General features: G+C 50.9%; 1 protein-coding gene across 1 annotated transcript in view; it reads right to left on the reverse strand.

Moving 5' to 3' along the window:
* LRP4 (LDL receptor related protein 4) overlaps positions 1-18,473 on the reverse strand; it is a 49,215-nt gene that overhangs the window by 30,205 nt on the left and 537 nt on the right. The window contains exons 2-12 of the mRNA XM_068555169.1: positions 6,524-6,670; positions 5,252-5,368; positions 4,691-4,804; positions 4,227-4,343; positions 3,763-3,891; positions 3,407-3,526; positions 2,879-3,004; positions 2,141-2,266; positions 1,817-1,951; positions 1,342-1,467; positions 792-1,022 (exon numbers count right to left, since the gene is read on the reverse strand). Coding sequence (XP_068411270.1) covers positions 792-1,022; positions 1,342-1,467; positions 1,817-1,951; positions 2,141-2,266; positions 2,879-3,004; positions 3,407-3,526; positions 3,763-3,891; positions 4,227-4,343; positions 4,691-4,804; positions 5,252-5,368; positions 6,524-6,670 — 1,488 coding nt within the window. The remainder of the gene's footprint in view (positions 1-791; positions 1,023-1,341; positions 1,468-1,816; positions 1,952-2,140; positions 2,267-2,878; positions 3,005-3,406; positions 3,527-3,762; positions 3,892-4,226; positions 4,344-4,690; positions 4,805-5,251; positions 5,369-6,523; positions 6,671-18,473) is intronic.

The raw sequence follows: 18,473 nt of genomic DNA on the forward strand, positions 1-18,473 counted from the left end.
CTTACACGAAGCCGTTTCTTGGGCCAGATACTCTTCTAACCATGTTACACACACTAACTCATTTAATCATCACAACAACTGTGTGAGCTAGGTACTGTAATCCCCATGAAGGTGAAGATATTGAGGCACAGAGAAGTCAAGTAACTGTCCAAAGTCATGCATTTCCTCCTCGCAGCCAATCACATTCCACTTCACGAATCCTGGCTCCCTGACCCACACCCAGGGTCCCCGACTGCACTGGCCCAGGGGTTTACGAATTGTGGCTCAGGGGTTCACAGAGGAACATCAGAAGTTCCATAAGCATTTGAGTCAAATGTGCTCAATACCAAATTCTAACCCACTTCCCTTGCTTGTAGAATGGCCTGAGATTGCAAAGTGAGCTACTGTTTTTCTAATCTGCAAACATTTGGATAGATTTATCTGGGTTGATCGGAATATTCCTAATACTAAGCAATCAAAACAAAAGTCAGAATTAAATTGGATGCAAGGCTGATAGAGAATTTTAACAGTCATCCACAAATCTCTGATTTCAGATGGTTACATTCATCAAAACGGTCTCATTACTCTCGCTGATTGAGCTCATGTTTGCTTTACAACCAGCAAATGTTATAAACCTGAACCTATAAAATGAATGTAGACTAATGAATGTTTTCCATATTAGAGTTCCATCCAAGATTTCACTGCGAGAAGATGTTCCGCTGCCTAAGGTTGGTAGCCACTCGCCTGTTCCTTCCTCGATGGCTCTGCATGTGGTGTGGCCCTGCCCCTCCCCACGGGGCCTCGTTCCCTACCTGGGCTCTCGAGCCCTGTAGACACAACCTCTTCCACATTGCTGCCATTGAGGTTGGCGCGGAGGATCCGGTCCAGGGTGACATCGGACCAGAAGACAAGCTCACGCCGGTGGTGGAAGTCGAGGGCGATGGCGTTCTCCAGGTTGTTGAGCAGCAGTGTGTACTCAGAGCGGTGCGGCAGCACCTGCCGGATGTCGATGCGGTTGGCGAACAGTAGCACCGGCTCCGGCCCTGGGACGTGGCATAGAAATGGGGCCCCCGCCGGGCTCCAGAGCTGCCCCGGGCAACCACCAGCGTGCACCCCCAGCTCCAGGGGGCCCCTAGCCCGCTAGGGCACGTCCCAAGCTGTTAGCATCAGCGCTAGAAGGGTGGGAGCCTGCAAAGTACACATCCCACCCCAGCGGGGTTTTGCTTGGGGCTCAGGATGCAATTCATAGCTCCGTTTTACTGCGATGGAAACAGCTAACTCTCGGCAAATCTCCAAGCACCGGAGCACCTGGCTGCCAGGCTCAGTCCTCTGCCCACCCAGCCAAACGCCAACACCCCTTACCCAGAGCCTTGCAGCTGCGCCGGTCAGGCCGGAGTTCGTAGCCTGCTTCGCACCAGCACTGGAAAGCCCCCTCGCTGTTGGTGCAGCCCTGGCTACAGTACCCCTCCTCGGCACATTCATTCACGTCTGTGAGGACGGAACGTGGTCAGGAGATCTCTGTTCTGCCATCCTCCCACCCCAACTGCCCAGCTGACGAGCTGCTTCCCTGCCCACATACCCATCTACTTTCCAGGCCTAGTGGGAAGACTATATAACAAGTGGTCAAGGGCTTCGAGTTCACTCCGAGCTGGGCTGGAATCCCAACTCTGCTAACTCACCTCTCTGAGCTTCCGTTCCCCCACCTTTGAAATGGGAGGGATAACAATCCCTACCTCCCAGGGCTATTGTGATCATGATATGAGGTTACGCCCATCAAATGCCTGACCCATCAGAAACACAGCTGCCTGGCCCTGCTCCCACCCAGGCCCCAGCTCACCCTGGCACGTGCGTCCGTCCTCGATGAGCCGGTAGCCTGTGTGGCAGGTACACTGCACTGCCCCCCGCACCGTCTGACACTTCTGGGTGCAGCCACCGTTGTTAACATTGCAGTTCTCCTCACCCGTCCGGGGCCCTGTGCCAGCCAAGCCAGAGATGGGAGTTGAGCCCAGAATCCTCCCCCAGACAGCCAACTTGGCATTCCACCTGGACCACGAAGAACAGCTCCTGAGGCTGCAAGAGTCACTGGGGAGGCTTCTCTTTGAAGCGTATGGGCGGGGCTCAGCCACAAACCACGGGTGGGCGCGCCCGGGGGGACACTCACGGCAGCTTTGCTGTGGGCTTTCGTCGCTGCTGTCCCCACAGTCATTGACCCCATTGCACAGCTTCCTCTGCCCGATGCAGCGCCCATTCCAACACAGGAACTGGTCCGAGGCACAGTGGGGGCTTCCTGGAGAGGGAGGGAGGAAAATGGGGAGGGAGGGAGACCCAGGTCACATCAGGGCAGGGCTTGGGTCAACAAAAGGATGGGAGCCTGTCATTTTCTAGGGTGAGCTGGAGACAGATGAGACTCAAGGTGGGAGGGTCGGGGTCCAAGGCAGGAAACAGCTCAGACAGGGCTGGCTGAACGTCTGCATGTGTTTTCTCCCCCGGACACCGCAGTGGGATGGTGAGGGGTGTGGGACAGAATGAGAGAGCACATCCATGTGTCCGGCACCGGTGTGGCTAGGGGAGGGGGCATGGGGGCTGTCAGCCAGAGAGCAGTCCTTGCTCACGAGGCCAGAGCACCAGGCAGCGGCCATGTGTGAGTTAGAATGTGAGAGGCCATTGAAACTCCCAGCCCTGATACTGTGTTCCAGGCCATGAGGCTGCAGGTCAACAGATGCACCTGGATTTGACACTGGTAACAGAGAAGAGCAGGAAAAATCCAGGCCATGGGCAAGATCTGACTAAAGCATCACCCTGGCCCAACTGGAAAGGCAGCAGTAACACCCGCTTCCCACCCCTATCCTCCAACCCACCTATGGGTTAACAGGCCTGGGGTACCCCTGGGAGACTCTACCTGTGTTCTCACAGTTCTCTTCATCGCTGTTGTCCGCACAGTCGTCCTCCCCATCACAACGCCAGGACAGACGGACGCAGCGGCCTGACCGACAGCGGAACTGTTCCGCCGTACATATCGAGGTGGCTGGGCAAAGCAAAGGTCTAATGAAAGCCTGGCCCCACTTCAGCCCGAAGCACCACCCTGCCACCCCAAAATGCACTTTATGCCAGCACCCACGCCACTCTTCTTGACACCAGTGTCACAGCTGGTCTATACGGCATCTCTGTGGGAATTGGAAAAAGGTGCCTTTTCCTCAAGACACTTTACTGCCATCTGCTGGAAAACTGCCATGATGACTATATAAATCTATAGAGTTATGGAAGATATGTCTACTGTGGGACTGGCATCCTTTGCACCTAGCACCTCTGGGCCATGCCCAACCTACACGACTGCACATGGTGGTCCTGTCCTAACTGTCTTCAAGCTTCACCGGTGGTGGCCTCTCTCTATTTCCAGCCCGGACCGTTGGCACCGCCCCCCACTCACTGCAGTTGCGCTCATCAGACTGGTCATCACAGTCCGCGTCGCCATCACAGCGCCAGCCTGCGTTTATGCACAGGCCACTGTCACACATGAACTCCCCAGAGCGGCAGGGCTGGTGGGAGGCTGCGGAAACACGATAGGCTTCTGTCTCTAGCTAGTCCCTGCACCCAGTGTCCCATGGCAGACCAGAAAGCCCCAGCCCCAGCCCCCAGGCTCTTCCATCTTTGCTCAGTAGGGACCAGGGAATCCAAAAGCTCGTCCCCTGAGCTCCTGACCCAGGCGGCACCTGTGCCATGCTACCCTAGGAGTTCCTCCCAGCCTGGCCTCCCCTCCCCCACCCAGCTGGCCAGAGCACTCACAGCAGTCAGACTCGTCCGACCAGTCTCCGCAGTCATCATCGCCATCGCAGTGGTAGATATCGAGGATGCAGCGGCCGTAGGCACACTGGAACTCCTCCAGGTTGCAGGGGGGCACTGGTACTGCCGAGGCTGGAAGGAGGGCAGGGGCAGGGAGGGGAATACACTCAGTCCTGGACAGAGGAGAGGGGCCCTGACTCCTCAAAGGAGCAAGATGCTCAGATAAAGAAACCAGCTTTCATTTGGGATGGCCCTTATAGACTCCCATATTCTGGTGGTCCAAAGGGAGACCTCCCTTCCCACCTGGGGAACCTGTTCCCTCCCTGGTTCAACCTAGGAGGAGCCGCTTCTTAAGAACCCACCCTCCTTGCCCACTGTTCATGCACTCCTCAGCCTGGCCCTCAGCCCATGGGATGGAGCTCTCTGCCCCATCCCAGCCCAAGAGCCTGAGTTCTGGGGCCACTCACGACAGCTCTCCTCGTCAGAGCCATCTTTGCAGTCGGTGTCACCATCGCAGTACCAGTGCTCAGCGATACAGCTTCCATCACCGCAGCGGAATTCCTTGTCGGAGCACTTGCGCATGTCTGGGGGGACGCAATGGGACAGCAATCCTGCAGGAGCCCCACCGGCAACCCTCCTGCAATCCTCCCTGACTCCCATCCTCACTGCCCCTGGGAGTCTGACCCAGGCCCTGCAAGACACCACAGATTCGGGGCAGACTCCCGAGGGGAAAGCCGCAGCCCTGGAGAGATTGGGCCTCAGGCTCCTATTCTGTGGTTCCTGGGGCGTCTGGCTGCTCTGCCCCTCCTGCTCTCCTCCAGGCACCTGGGAGGTTCAAGGTTCGGGCAGTGCCAGAGCCCCTGCTGCTCTTTCCCCCCACGGCCATGCCATCCACCAGCCACCCCGCCTGCCTCCCCGGAGCACCGCTCACCACACTGCTCATCGCTGTTGTCACCACAGTCATTGTCACCATCGCAGTGCCACAGGCTCCGGATGCAGTAGCCGTTCTGGCAGGGGAACTCGTCTTCCTCACACTCCCGCGGGGCTGTGGGCACAGAGCGGTCAGGCCGCTACAGGCAGTGGGGTCAGCGCTTGGGAGCCCAGCAGAAAGCCTTGCAGAGCAGAGCAGCCAAAGCAGCTCTGATGCTTCCCAAGGGAGCCTAGGAGGTGGCTGTCTCCGGGGGCTTATCTGACCAAGAGAAGAGGTGGGAGGACAAGAGCCAAAGACCACGGGCTGGGGCATCATTTTCTTTTTCTTTCTTTTTTTTTTTTTTTTTAAGTCTTATTGAATTTGTTACAATACTGCTTCTGTTTTATGTTTTGGTTTTTTGGCCGCGAGGCATGTGGGATCTTAGCTCTCCCACCAGGGATTGAACCTGTACCCCCTGCATTGGAAGGCCAAGTATCTACCTCTGGACTGCCAGGGAAGTCCCTGGGGCATCATTCTCTGATTGAAAATTGATGGAACCTGCCCAGCCCCGCCAGCACTCACGACAGTCCTGCTCGTCCGAGTCGTCCTCACAGTCGTTGTCTCCATCGCACACCCAGGAGCGGCGGATGCACTTGCCATTGTCACAGTGGAAGTCAAGAGGGGAGCAGGTGGGGAGCACTGAGTCCCGGCAAAAGAAGGGAAACGAGTGTCAGTCTGGTGCACTTACTCAGGCAGGCTCAACCGGGCCAGAAATCCTTTCCTGACTCCCTGTCTGAATTACAGTCCTTCCTCACAGACTCCTACGCCTGCCCCCAGCGGATGGAGAACCAAGCAGAAACAGCAGTTAAGAAGCCAGAGTTTTCTCAGGGAGTGGTGGTCAGGGATTCAGAAGGCAGAAGAGCCCAAGGAGCTCAAAACCACTAGGAAAGCAGTTAAGGAAAACATGAAAAGACAAACAAAAGTATTTTTCCCCATTTCCTCTTATTAAATGATGATTGACACACCTGGGCTCAATTTCAAGTTCGAGAACTCATCACTTATCACACAAGCCAGTTACCCTCTCTGAGCTACAGGTTCTTTGACTGTACAATGGGGATAATTATAATTGACTCAGCGAGGTCTTTTGAGACCTCAAAAGTGCTACATGAAAGTGAGCCATTTACCATCATCACAATTAGCTAAACTGGTTAGGGTTAATAAGGTCCAGGTTGTAGCTTCACTCTTATGAGACTAATTAGCCTCCCTCAGATATAGGCGCTGCAGGGTGGAGACTGCACCGCTGAATCCAGACAAGTAACTGGCTCAGGGGTAATATTACTACATATCCAAGACAGGATACCCTAGCCTGTTGTGCATGTTACTACACTAGGGGAAAGGGGAGATTTAATGAGAATATGTGATTTCTTACAAAGTTTATGTTATTTGAAAAGGTGTGATTACACAGAATACCAACATAAGAAACACAGAAATACTCGGCATCCACGTATAGTATGCACATTTTAAAATGCACAGATATGCAATACAGATAGACATATTCACATAGATACAGAGAGATCTATTTAATTAAAGAGACCACCTGTAACTTCAAATGTTTTCTCCTGTACTTGTTTCAAAGTTTGTTTTATTGGCCACACGTGCATGGAAACATGGGCAATACGGGAGGGCTGAAGCCATATATACTGTGAAGAAACCACCCATCTGTTAATATCTGTCACCCTCGAGAGAGTCCAACTCTGAGTCTGACACAGCTGATGCACAGAACACACCATCACACCTGTCCTTGCTCCCTCACACCTTCTACCACTTCCCATCGTCCCGTGGGGAGGTTCTTACTACATCCGTCCTCATCGCTGTGGTCTCCGCAGTCGTTGTCTCCATCACATTGCCACTGGGCGGGGATGCAGGTACACTCGCCGAGGGCACTCACCGCACACGTGAAGTGGCTCCGACCACAAGCACACTCGGGGCTGCTGGCTAGGCCTGGGCAGAGGGGAGAGGAACCAGTGAGGGCTCAGCTCCCACCCAACCAAAGCCCATTCTAGGGGGACAAGGTAGAGGAGCCAAGTCTAGGAGCACCGTCACCCAGGAGGCCACAGTGATGCTGCAGGGAGGTGTGGACCATGGAATCGTGCCTTCCTCCTCCTCCAAGGCACAAATGGTCAAGAAGATACCCTCTGACTTTGGGCTCACAAACAGTCCAGTATCCCCTCTATGACAGGGTTTTTTTGCACACCCCCCACCAAAGGCCCAGGGACAAATGATGCCACCTAGAGGGCTGGTGGTCTTGAGGAAGGGGAGCCGGGGACAGCATGGGCGATGTAGAAAGGTTTCCATATCCTTCCCTCCAAAACTAGGTGGAGTTATGGATGCTTTTGCCTCTACCCAGGACCAGGACATTGGCCAGGGAGAACAAGAAATAAGAGTGGAATTAAAATGCTGGAGCCCCTTTAGGGATTAAGAAATCACACGAGGGAGCAGGGAGAAGCAGGCCCTGCTGTGAGGCCCCGAGTTCAGAACTCACTTTAAGGAGGGTGACCAGGAGAAGCAGGACCGGGAACCCAGGCTGCCTCAGGGCAGGGCGACTGGGACCAGTCAGGGCCTTCCGGTCTGCGGGACTGGCCACAGCCTGGAGGAAGGATGGCAGAAGCAGCCCCTCCCGCAGCCTCCGCAGCACGCTGCTGGGCTTCCCTATTGAGCATCCAGCTATCTGCCTGGCCAAGTCCCATGACCGGCTGCTGTGCCCCCTCCCCAGCGTGCCCAGCAGGATGCCCTGGGATGGCGTGTGAATGGCTCGGTGCCCCCGCTCCAGCCTCAGCTGGAACAAAGGGTTCTGCCAGGGTCACTCTCCCCCCTCCCAGCATTCATCTAACCCGCTGGGCTGCTGCAGCTGGGAAAGAAGGGGGTCACCTCTCCCTTGCTCATCTCCTCCCCTTGCTTTCTTCTCCCTTTCCTCCCCTCAGCTGGGCCCTGCCCTCAGCCTGGGCTGGAACAGGGAAGGAGTCAGCTCCCATACTGCCATCCCGCTTCCCTTCCTATCTACAGGGCCCAGCTTCTCTCTCGGCTCATCTCCTTGACTACATCCTCACCTTGCATTATATTACTCGGGCCAGCTTAGGGTTCAGGGCCCAGAATGAAAGGGTGGACTGTTATTCCCACCAAAAGCAAAGGGGGAGCCCTAGACCCCTCCCTCTCCACTTCAACCCCAAGGCTAAGTGTGACTAAGTATTCCAGAGGACTCCATGCCATGGGGCTCACCACCAAGACGCTGATCTCTTTCACGGGGAAGAATGGTGAAGAGGAAGAATAAGGCTAAGAATAATGCTAAAAATCATCCCAATGAGGGATGATTTTTCCTCCTTCATTGAAGACTGGCCTCAGTTGAAGATTGGGGGGCATTTGGCAATGCATGATGACATTTTTGGCTGTGATTGGTGGTACTGGCAGCATCTAGAGGACAAAGGCCACAGATGCTGCTAAATATCCTACGATGTACGGGACAGGCGCCCACAGCAAAGACGTTATCCAGCCTAAAATGTCAATGGAGGCTGAGAAATGCTGCTATGCTAGCCACGCACAGCAGGGAGCGGGGCCGCACCAAGGAGGAGATCAGGGTAAGGGGGTGACAAGAATGGAGAGGAAGAAGGGGCACTGGGGGGAGAGGAGGAGGAAGCACTGGACCTGGAGCAGACAGAGCTGGGTCCCACTGACCAGCTGTGCCACCCTGTACGGATCCCGTATCCCCTTAGCCTGTTTCCTTGTGTGTAAAAAAAGCCACAAGGGCTGGACATGAAGATGAATGTGAAAGAGGCTAACCTCCTGCCTGGGAACACCAAGGATGTTCCATAAATGCATGCTGGGGGTGTGCGGGCATGAGGATTTGGGGGCTAGCTTTTTCTGAAAGGCCTTGATTTTAAGAACCTGAGTACCAGGGGCAGGAGGTCAAGGACAGCAGCATTTTAGGCTGCATGCAAGTCAAAAGGAATCCAGAAGGTAAAAGAGGAGCCTTCAGGGTTTTTTTTAGCCTCCCCCTGCCCCACTTTTGGCTGAGTGATAGCAGAAGTCCTGAGTTTCCCCTGCAGACTTCAGGAACAAAGCATTCCATCCAGTGGGCATCAAGTTAGTTGCTGAAGAGTCACGACTTCCTGCATGTCAGAGCAACATCTGAAGGTCAGGCAGCCGGCGACAGGCAAACTCTTGGCTTGGGTGTTCATACAGTAAACAGACACATTATACTCCAAACCCCAGCCTTTCTGGACAACTGCTGCCCCTCTGGGACCCTGGGAGGTGGAATTCTGCCTTTTCACTCAAGTCCTGGCTGTGATCATAAAGGACAGCTTTTAACCCTTTTTAACTAAAAGAATGGTGAGTGAAGAAAGGATACAAATGACTGCGGGTGGCAAAACGCGGTCTTCATTTTAAGAAGTGTTCGGTTAGAACACTCAGCTGTGCTTCTGGCCTTGAAAGCTATTTGCCAGCTGCACTGCAAGCTACAGTGGCCTCAAAGGGCATGGAACCTTCAACCTAATGCAATTCAACATGGAAAAGACCTCCTTCCAAAGTGTTCACTATCCCTGATCATCAAGTTATCCAGCTTTTAGGATACATGGTAATGTGCTCAGAGGGCCTTCCTGGGAGGTTAACCAAAATCTCAGCCATCTGACCACCTTCTCACTGCTTTCTTCAGGAGGAAAGCAGGGAAACGCCCATCTGCTTACACTACCAGACACAGTGTAATATGTGAGAGAACACAGATTCTTGAGTCAGAGAGGCTGGAGTTCAAGTCCTGGTTCTACACTAACTCTACAACTTTGAGCAAGTTAGTTAATGCCTCTGAGTCTCAGTTTCCTCATCCATAAAATGGGAATAACAACAGTTCTACCGCAAAGGGTTTTGTAAAGATTAAATTAAATAATCCATGTAGACTGCTTAGCGCAGGGCTGGCACACAGCAAAAGCTTCATAAAAATACAGCCATCATTTACTGAGTACTTACCATGTGCCCTCCAAATACTTTTCTAAGTGCTTTTCTTATGCCACATCATTGAATGCTCTCAACAACCCTGGGAAGTGGCACTGTTATTATTATCACCACCTTACAGTTGAGGACACTGAGACATAGGGAGGGGAAGTCTGTTGACAGGTCACACAGATACTAAGGGTTGGAGTCAGCATTCACACACAGGCAGGTCAATTCCAGATCCTCTGCTCTTAATCTCTTCATGAATACTGCCTCTTAATAAGTGGTATTGGTATTATGAGAATTTCCAGTACCCTGAGATCAAAACAGGGGATTTATAATACTGGGATTTTTGGGTCCTTCTTTCTGCATTCTGGATTGGCAAATGTGCAGTGAGTTTATGGATCTCAAGCAGTGACCTCTCCTTCTGGCTACTGCTGAGGCTAAGGACCAATTTCCCTTGCCCTAAGGTAAAGCAGTGAAGCAAGGAGAGTATAGAACCCTAGTCCTTTGAAAGAGTGCCTCGGTACTGTGTTGGTCCAGAAAAGGGCAGGGCTTTAGACAACAAATGATTATGTTTTGCAGTTTTTCTTGACAGTTTGCAAGCTACTTCTGCATACACACTTGCATTCTCATTTAATCATTACAGTACTACCCATTTAATTGGTTAAGATCACCTACTTTGGCCAAGGTCATGGGGTGAGTAGGAGAGCCAGGATGGCAGCCCCATTCGGACCCTTAGACCAATATTCTTCTCTTAATATGATCTCAGAATCTGGACTTTCCATAAAGCTTCCCACTGATGCACACTCAAGTTAGAGAGGCACTGCTGGGAATTCCCTGGCTGTCCTGTGGTTAGGACTCTGTGCTCTCACTGCCGAGGGCCCGGATTCGATCCCTGGTCAGGGAACCAAAATCCCGCAAGCCACGAGGCACAGGCAAAAAAAAAAAAAAAAAGAGAGGCACTGCTCCCGACTACCCCATAGAAAGCTCAGCTCAAGGTGGACCACACCTGTCACTTGGAGGCCCAAGGTGTACAGTGACTATACACAGCTACAGAGCAGCTTTTTCAAGTTGAACCAGAAATGAGAAGGCTTAAGGGGTGTTCTGTGAGTGTTGGGATATGACAGCTACCCCAACGTGGAAGGGATTACAATGGGGAAGGGAGGAATCATCACTCATATAAGTGAAGGATTTTTTTTTCACAACATACCAAAGCTCTCTTCTCTTCTCCTAACAACTGGCAGCAACGGTGAAGATATAAACCTCATTTAATGAGGATAAGTTATTTGGAATGACTCTGAACTACATCCAGGCCAATCAAGGGACCAATCCACTGATTTCAGCTCCTTGGGCAGCTTACTCAGTAAGCGTCTCTCACTGAAAGGGAAGCCCATGCAGCGAGACAAGACTGACATAACTGAAAGGGGTGGCAGCCAAAAGCCACATGGAAATGGATCTAGTCTCACCCAAGAGATACCTGCAGTCTGGAGAGACTCGGGTAGCTATACAGCCACTGTTTGAGAGGACAGAGCTTGCACAGAAAACATTGGCACCAATACCAAGCAAGGTAAATGGCTGGCAGTAGAAGGAGGCCAGGACATGAACCCTTTCCTGATGCTGCCCCACCTGGACCCACAAAGCCTCAGCTGAATTGGAAGCCCCAGAGGCCCTTGGTATCTCCTCTTATGGTAGCATTTAGCCCACTGTGGGACCATTGTTCACTTACTAGACCAGAAGCCTCTCGATGGTTGGAACTGTATGATATAGAGCTTTGTATTTGTATTCAGTGCACAGTTCAATGATTGGTATGTAGTGATGATCAATACAAGTTTGTAAGATGAATGAATGACACATTCCATTAGAATCTTGTGACAGCTGGGAGTCACAGGAAAAGAGAAGCCCAGAATATGAAAAATAAAAGTGGTTATTTCCTACCTACCCTATAATCAAGAAAACAGGAATCTTCTTTTTAAGGTGGCTTCCTAGTTCTATCCAGCTTAAGTTCACTCCTTTCTCCAACAAGAGTTCCTTTCACTGGCTGTATTATCAAGCTGCGATACTGACATGCCGTGACTCTCCTTATTTCTGTCCCTAGATCCCTAGAGGCCAGTCTTACCTGCTTTGAAAATCTATCTGATAAAGTCTTCTCCTAGTGGGCCCTCTCAAAAGTGATATCATAAGACACATGATTATTGGTCCCAACAAGGTCAGCCTTCTCTTGCCAGTTTTAAACACAGAAAAGAAGTCCTTAATGGTCAGCTTCCAAAGTTATGAGGCAGAAGAGCATAATGTTAAGAACATGGAAACAAAACTAAGCTAATTCCTGGCCATCGGACCACGTATAATCTCTTTATACCTTAGTTTTTCATCTGGAAAATTGGGATAATAAGAGCCCCTACCTCCCATGGATGTTATGAGAATTGAATTACTTAATTCATAAAAAGCCCTTAGCATAATGCCTGGCATATACTAAGCTCTCGATAAATGGTAGCACCTACTATTGCTGTTATAGAATTTGACTCACCCAGACTGTCTTATCCATCCACCCCATGATTAAGCCCTAATATTTCAGGGCTTGAGATGTCTAAAAATCCAACTGTGCGCCAAGCTGCAGTGCTGTTCCCATGGGTTAAGTTGGTGGCATGAGTGACCACAGGAAGAGGTGGGAGAGAGTCTTGTGGCAAGAGTCCTGCTTTACTGCCCTTCTCTGGGGGAGCTTGAAGTACACGGTATCCTTTACTCTTACCTAATTTATCATCAACCAATTCCTAGGAGGCAAATATAGAAAAGAGCATTTAGAACCTAAATTACAGAGCAATTTAGAAATGGATTAGTTTCCTTTTTTGTGAATCGGGGGTAATAACAGTACCTATTTCATAAGGTTGCTGGGAGCTTTAAATGAAATAATACATATAAAGTAGCTATTATACATAATACATAAGCAGCTATTATTTTTGTTGTTGTTGTTGTCATTAACTCCATCATCTTCATCTGTGTCCTCTCTCTCAACCCAGTAATGTAGCTACGTCGCCATACAGGCTTCTTACCCTGCTTAGAAGCTTAGTCAACAGATTTCACAAATCCAACAGGGATTGAATGTGGTTGTGCTCTCTGAGGGGCTGCTCAAAGTACTGCTTTCCTCTCCCCTGACATCTCAAAACCCAAGGTCCACAGAGTAACACGTGGCTTCAGGGAGCAACAAACCATATCTCCCCTTCTGGGAGCTTTTTTAAGCCTCACTCCATCAAAAAGCACCTGAAAGGTAATTCTTTATGCATTGGGATTCCCTGAGAAGATGAAGACTGAAAACACAGAGGAGAGGGCAATCTAAGATAAAATACAGACAGTCCCGACCAAGACCTTCTGGTATAGCTTAGATACAAAAGATTCTATTCTAAGAGGTAGTATGGATTAGAGAGTTAACAGCTTAGGCTCTGGGTTCAAATCCTAGGGCAGTTACTCACTAGCTGTGTGACAGCAAATGGCCTAAGCCTTAGTTTCCCATCTGTAAGACAGGAATCTAACAGAATCTACCTTATAAGGATACGGTGAGGAGTAAATGTGATAAAACACGCTAACACTTTGAGTGCCAGCAATACAGCAAAAGATTCACAAATGTTAAATGCCCCAGAAATACATTTGTAATTTTTAGACCACATGTTCCCAGCTTGTTGGGCAAAAATGGTCACCAGAGATCACTCCCAGAGGAGCAGAAATTCTCATTTGGGGGAAGTATATTTTAAAGTCATTCACTTTTACTGCTTCTCTGAACCTGTGGTTGAAATTTCTCATTTAAACTGCCAGTGAGTGTGGCAGGGGAGTGGAAAAAGGAGGGAACTCCCCTTTCTTATTTGCTAGGCTTATGGATATTAGAACCTGGCATCTGTATTTGGTTTCCAGAAGGCTGTAGTCCCCAACAGAGAAACTATCTCTTGTCCTCATCCATGCCACGGTGACAGTCGGGTTCCCAAGGCTGGGGCCAACGAAGGGAACATTTGGAGCATTTCCCCCCCACCCCTGCCCTGCAGGCCAGGCAGGAAGTGGAGCTGCTGAGCAAGGAGAGATCACTGGAGGTGCTTCCAACCTCAAAGCTTCTTTATTTCACGTGCTAATCAGGTGTTTCTCCCAATATCCTAATCTGTACCTGCCTGGCCCTACACCCAGATGGGACAGGGGGAGGGACCCTCTCCTCCAAAAAGGTGCTGCCTGGAGCCAGGAGCTTCCCGGCCCCGGAAAACCTCCGGTGATAAATTATGCAGCAGCACCTTTGTGCTGCCTCTCAGCCAGATGGGAGGTTTGCTCCCAGTCTTTTGTTTCCGGCTTTGCTCGCAACTCCGATCCTCCCTGGCTCAGCACAGAGGTGAGGGGGGAGCTCCTGTAGGCCATGTCCGGGCTTGCAGCGAGTCCCGAGTCCTGGGCAAGGCTTTTCCCAGCTGGGGCTCAGGCAGCGCCCTTCCCCTTCTCACTCTAACCTGAATGGGCAGGGGAGCAGAGCATTAGGGAAGGTTGCAGGCAATCCACTCAGCTGTGAGCAAGGATGGGAATGCCTACGTGCCGTGAAAGAATAAAGTTTGCTCAGAAGGGCGTAAGAGGTGCCCAAGGGCACCAAGGATGTTTGCTTCTTGCTAAATCAAAAATGCAGAACAGAAAATGGAGTCAAACGACAGCCAGGAAAGCTAGAGAATCAGCTCTTTTGAACGGCTGCTCTTGGTTATGGTCAACTTTCCGCAGCCCCCAAAACCATCACATCTCTGGCACCAACTTAAATGCAAGAAACAAAGAGACAACAGGGGTCAAACTTGGGGGTGGAGGAGCTGAGGGCTGGGCGGGGGGGGGGGGGGGGGGGGGGAGGAGCGAGTCGTGGGCTTGAGACCTGAATCAATTATCCTTGCACGCTGACAGGATTCCTGATTGAAGACAGTAGTCACGAAGGAAGGCAGCTCCACAACGCCCGGCCCCCAAATTGGGGCAATTACTATCTTATGAGCTCTGGGGCCTGACTCCTTTCCCAGGCCAGTGGGAGGGAGAGCTTGGAATTCTAAACTGTTCCAGCTACAAGAGACCTCAGCCAGCACCTCTCACCCCGGGTCACAGCAACCTTAGGGTGAGATGCCTGGCTGCATCCCTGACCACAGGGCTTTTAACAGGGAAGCTCTCAGAGGAAAGCGCCATATCCCAGGCCCTCTCCCAGGAGAACTAAGGCAGAGTGGGCCCCCTAGACTCATGGTATCGCTTAATAGATCTCTTTTTTGAAGTGTGGACAAGAGGGAAATATGCTTAGGTTTCATTAGGTTTTCAAGGGGGAAAAGAAAGGGCAAGATCTTTAAAAAAAAAGAAAGCAAAAAACCAGCTGAAATGAATGAAGGGCTGAGCCTCCATTTTAGCACATGACACTGTAGTATAACTACGGTTGTCTGGTTCCCGTAGTCCAAAGGCGAGAACCGTCTCTAATCCACTTCTGCAAGCATGCTAACAAACAACTAACATTTATCCAGACCTATGGTAACAGAGTAGTTGTCAGATTCTGTGTTGAATGGTTTGAACATACTATTATTTCATTTAATTTTTACAAGACCCTCACATGATAATTTATTACTACTCCACCCCCGCCCCCCCACTTACAGATATGAACCCTGAAGTTCAGGGTGATAAAGTGTTTTGTACAGGGTCACAAAGATGTGGCGAAGCCAAGATGCAAATCCAGGCCTGCCTCTGCTTCTTGATCAAAGAGCTATGTATGCAGTGATTAGATTAGCACTTGACAAATGTGTGTCTGGGGAATGAATGAACAAATGAATGGGTGCAGAGCCCAGTTTAGGGAATGCTCCTGAGTGTGCTGGGGAGAAGGAACTGACCCTGTCAGCTCGAAGCTGGAAGGAGAGATGCAAGTACAGGCATTCATCAGAGCTATTTATAGGGCCAAAGCCTGGCTCTGCCAGCCAACCAGTTGGCATGAAGTCTTTCCTGGGATATTGAATCTCACCAGGCTGAGAAGGAGAAAAGGTCTTCCAATGCTGAAGTTGAGATGGTAATCCAGACACAGTCTGGGGCCAGATGCCCCATGTCCAGGCAACTGTGACAAAACTCATGGCTAAACTGCGTCAAGGAATGTAGAGACTGTGGCTGGAACAGGCTAACAGACCTAGTCGGCCATGGGCATGGAACTGTCTTGAAATTATGAGATGTGTCCAATCACAAAAAAAGACAAGACAACTTTTTAAAGTAGTCTCCAAAATTCTGTTCCTATTTTGGAAGCCCCTAGGATCAATCTTCTCTTCAAAGGAGAAGCGACATAGCCAGTCTCTCCCATGTTCCTTCTTCTTAAGGATCAAGATTAGCAGTCAATCCGTAGAAAGAATGAGAAGGACCTGTAAAATATCCTGTCCTCTGTGATTTCCTGTGTTCTCTGCTGGACCAGAAAATGGACATGCCCAACGTGCTCTGTATCAGACATGGCCATACTCAGTTCCCTTGCACCTGTCATTCTTAATACCATGTGCCAGTCCCAAAGATGTTATCTGATATGCAACAGGGGACAGAAGAGGAAATCCAAAGTCAGTGACAAGCGAAGCATCATTCACAAGTCCAGTAAGATCAGGGACAAGGTCAGCCAAGCTCCATGACAACACCAGATGGAAAAGAAACCAGTCTCAGCTCCACTCATCTGCACTCATCCTCAGAAATAACCCTCTATCTACCAAAGCTTACTTGGAAGAGATCTCCAAGACAAACATGGTTTCCACTCTTCAAATGGTGGTGGATTGTCTGAGGCCTCACGTCAACCCTCAATAGGAAGATACCCAGGGCTATTACCAGCAATCAAGTTCCCTTCCAAAATCTTTAAGGTTGGAGTATTATATAGGCTCAGGCCAAACCCACAGGCTCTAGGAAAAGCCCCAAGTACTAGCAGCATCCAAATAAGCACCTTATATCTTATTGTCTTGAATTCATTCCTAGCAGAGGTCATATCTGCCTAACTCATCTACTATGACACACTGTCTTCTCCCTGAGCCCCTGGAACATAGTGCGGGATCCTTGGGGTGATATTTTTGGTTGAGCGACTGCTCCGTCTCACTGGTTGATGAACCATGAATCTGTCCCCTCCAAGCCTCTGAGGATGGCTCAGTATCAGGCCAGGCGAAGTTTAGATCTTGGTGCCACGGAGTGTCCTTATTCACATGCACAGAAAGCCTCCCATGCTTAGAAGTTTCCATTAAATATTTTGTCCTTAAAAAGAACCCAAATAGTTACCCAGAACCCTCCCATCCTTCTTCTATGAAGCATAAAATATACACAATTTTCTACCCCCCGTTCTCAATGCAGATGTAGTGTAGGCAATTTTGACAGCTCTGGAGCGATAAAGATCCTCTTGGCCAGTCTCAGCCCGGAACCTTCCAGCTCCCCTTTCCCTAGGGCAGAAGGCGACAATCTCCTCTCTGGCTTTGTTGGTATCCGTTTTAGCCCCCCCCCTTTTTTTTTTTTCAGTGCCATGCCATTTCCCTTGATCTTTTTCAAAACTTCCTCCAGGGGGCCGAGAGGAAAGTTCCATCCTCTTCCCTTGCAGCCCGAAGGGGAAAAGCCCCCAAAAAGCATAGCTGTCCCTTTAAGGGGCCCATGCGGTGGGAAGAGCGGCTACATTCCTACCCCAGTAGGGCCGCTGTCCCGACACGCCAGAGAGGCTGCAAATAACCTTCTAGGAGAGAGCTCGGGAGGGGGAGAGCACAGTGCAAAGAGGAACGTGGGTCGGCCGGGCTACTACTCCGAGAGGAAGAGTTAAGAGCTCGGTCGGGTTAGAGTGGGCATGGAAAAAGTCATTTAAAACCCACGGGTAGTTTAAATAACAGACAAGAGAACTCTGTTTTGGATTTGGGAGGTAAACACCTTTAAAACAAGTGCTCAGGCATCTCCACGCCCTGCCAGGCAAGTTCCGAAATCTGCACTATTTCCACACGAGCTCCCTTTACGTTACAGAATTGGCGCAAGGCCGTGGTCTACAGACCCCATTATTCTGAACCCCACCGCCTCATCCCGGCAGCGGGGAGAATGGGAAGATTCGGATCTCCCCCGGCTGAACAGCGGTGGGTGAATAGGGTTGGGATTCAAAGATCAAAGTTGTTTGATCTTTGGGCACAAACTAGAGGCAGCTGCTAAATCACGGGGTGCACCCACGGTCCTAGCCGGTTGCGGAGAAACAGATTCCACTGGAGCCCTAATCACACACACCAGTTGCGTACCGGCACCAAACAAGTTATTAATAAGGAGCAGATGAAGCAGCAGTCCTGCTGCCATCCCTCCAGCTTCCCCGAGGGCCACCGCGCGAGCCGGGAGGCTGCCTTCTGAGGTTCGGCGATACCCGCCCAGCTATCCCGGCCAGGGCGGATCTGCGGGAGCCTTCCAGCAGTTTCTTCCCTATGTCCCTCCTCTGCCCCTTTTCCAACCCTGCTTCCCCCTCCCCCCCTCCGGGAAGGATCCAGGGCAGGAAGCTGATTGGTCACAACCAGGAGAGGGAACCCAAAACACCACTAAGTGAAGATGCTGCGAGCAGGCAGTGCCCAAGGACCCTCGGCGGGAGCATGGTTCGGAGTCCGAGGAACTGTTCCTCGAGTGGAGGAATCCCCAGAGCTCAAGTATTCAGATTCCTCTGGAGCCTCTCCGCAATCCGCCCGAGACCGCCAGTCCCTGGAAGGAGGACTATTTACAATTTATGGTTTAGCGACCATCCTTCCCCGCCTCCCTTTCTTCGCCCACATTCATTCGCACCAAGGACACAGAGACTCTGTCTAAACCTGAAAAGGGAAGCAACCCAGCTCTTCAAAGAGCAGCG

The sequence above is a fragment of the Eschrichtius robustus genome, chromosome 11 (genome assembly GCF_028021215.1).
Source record: "Eschrichtius robustus isolate mEscRob2 chromosome 11, mEscRob2.pri, whole genome shotgun sequence".
NCBI classification, from domain to species: Eukaryota; Metazoa; Chordata; class Mammalia; order Artiodactyla; family Eschrichtiidae; genus Eschrichtius; species Eschrichtius robustus.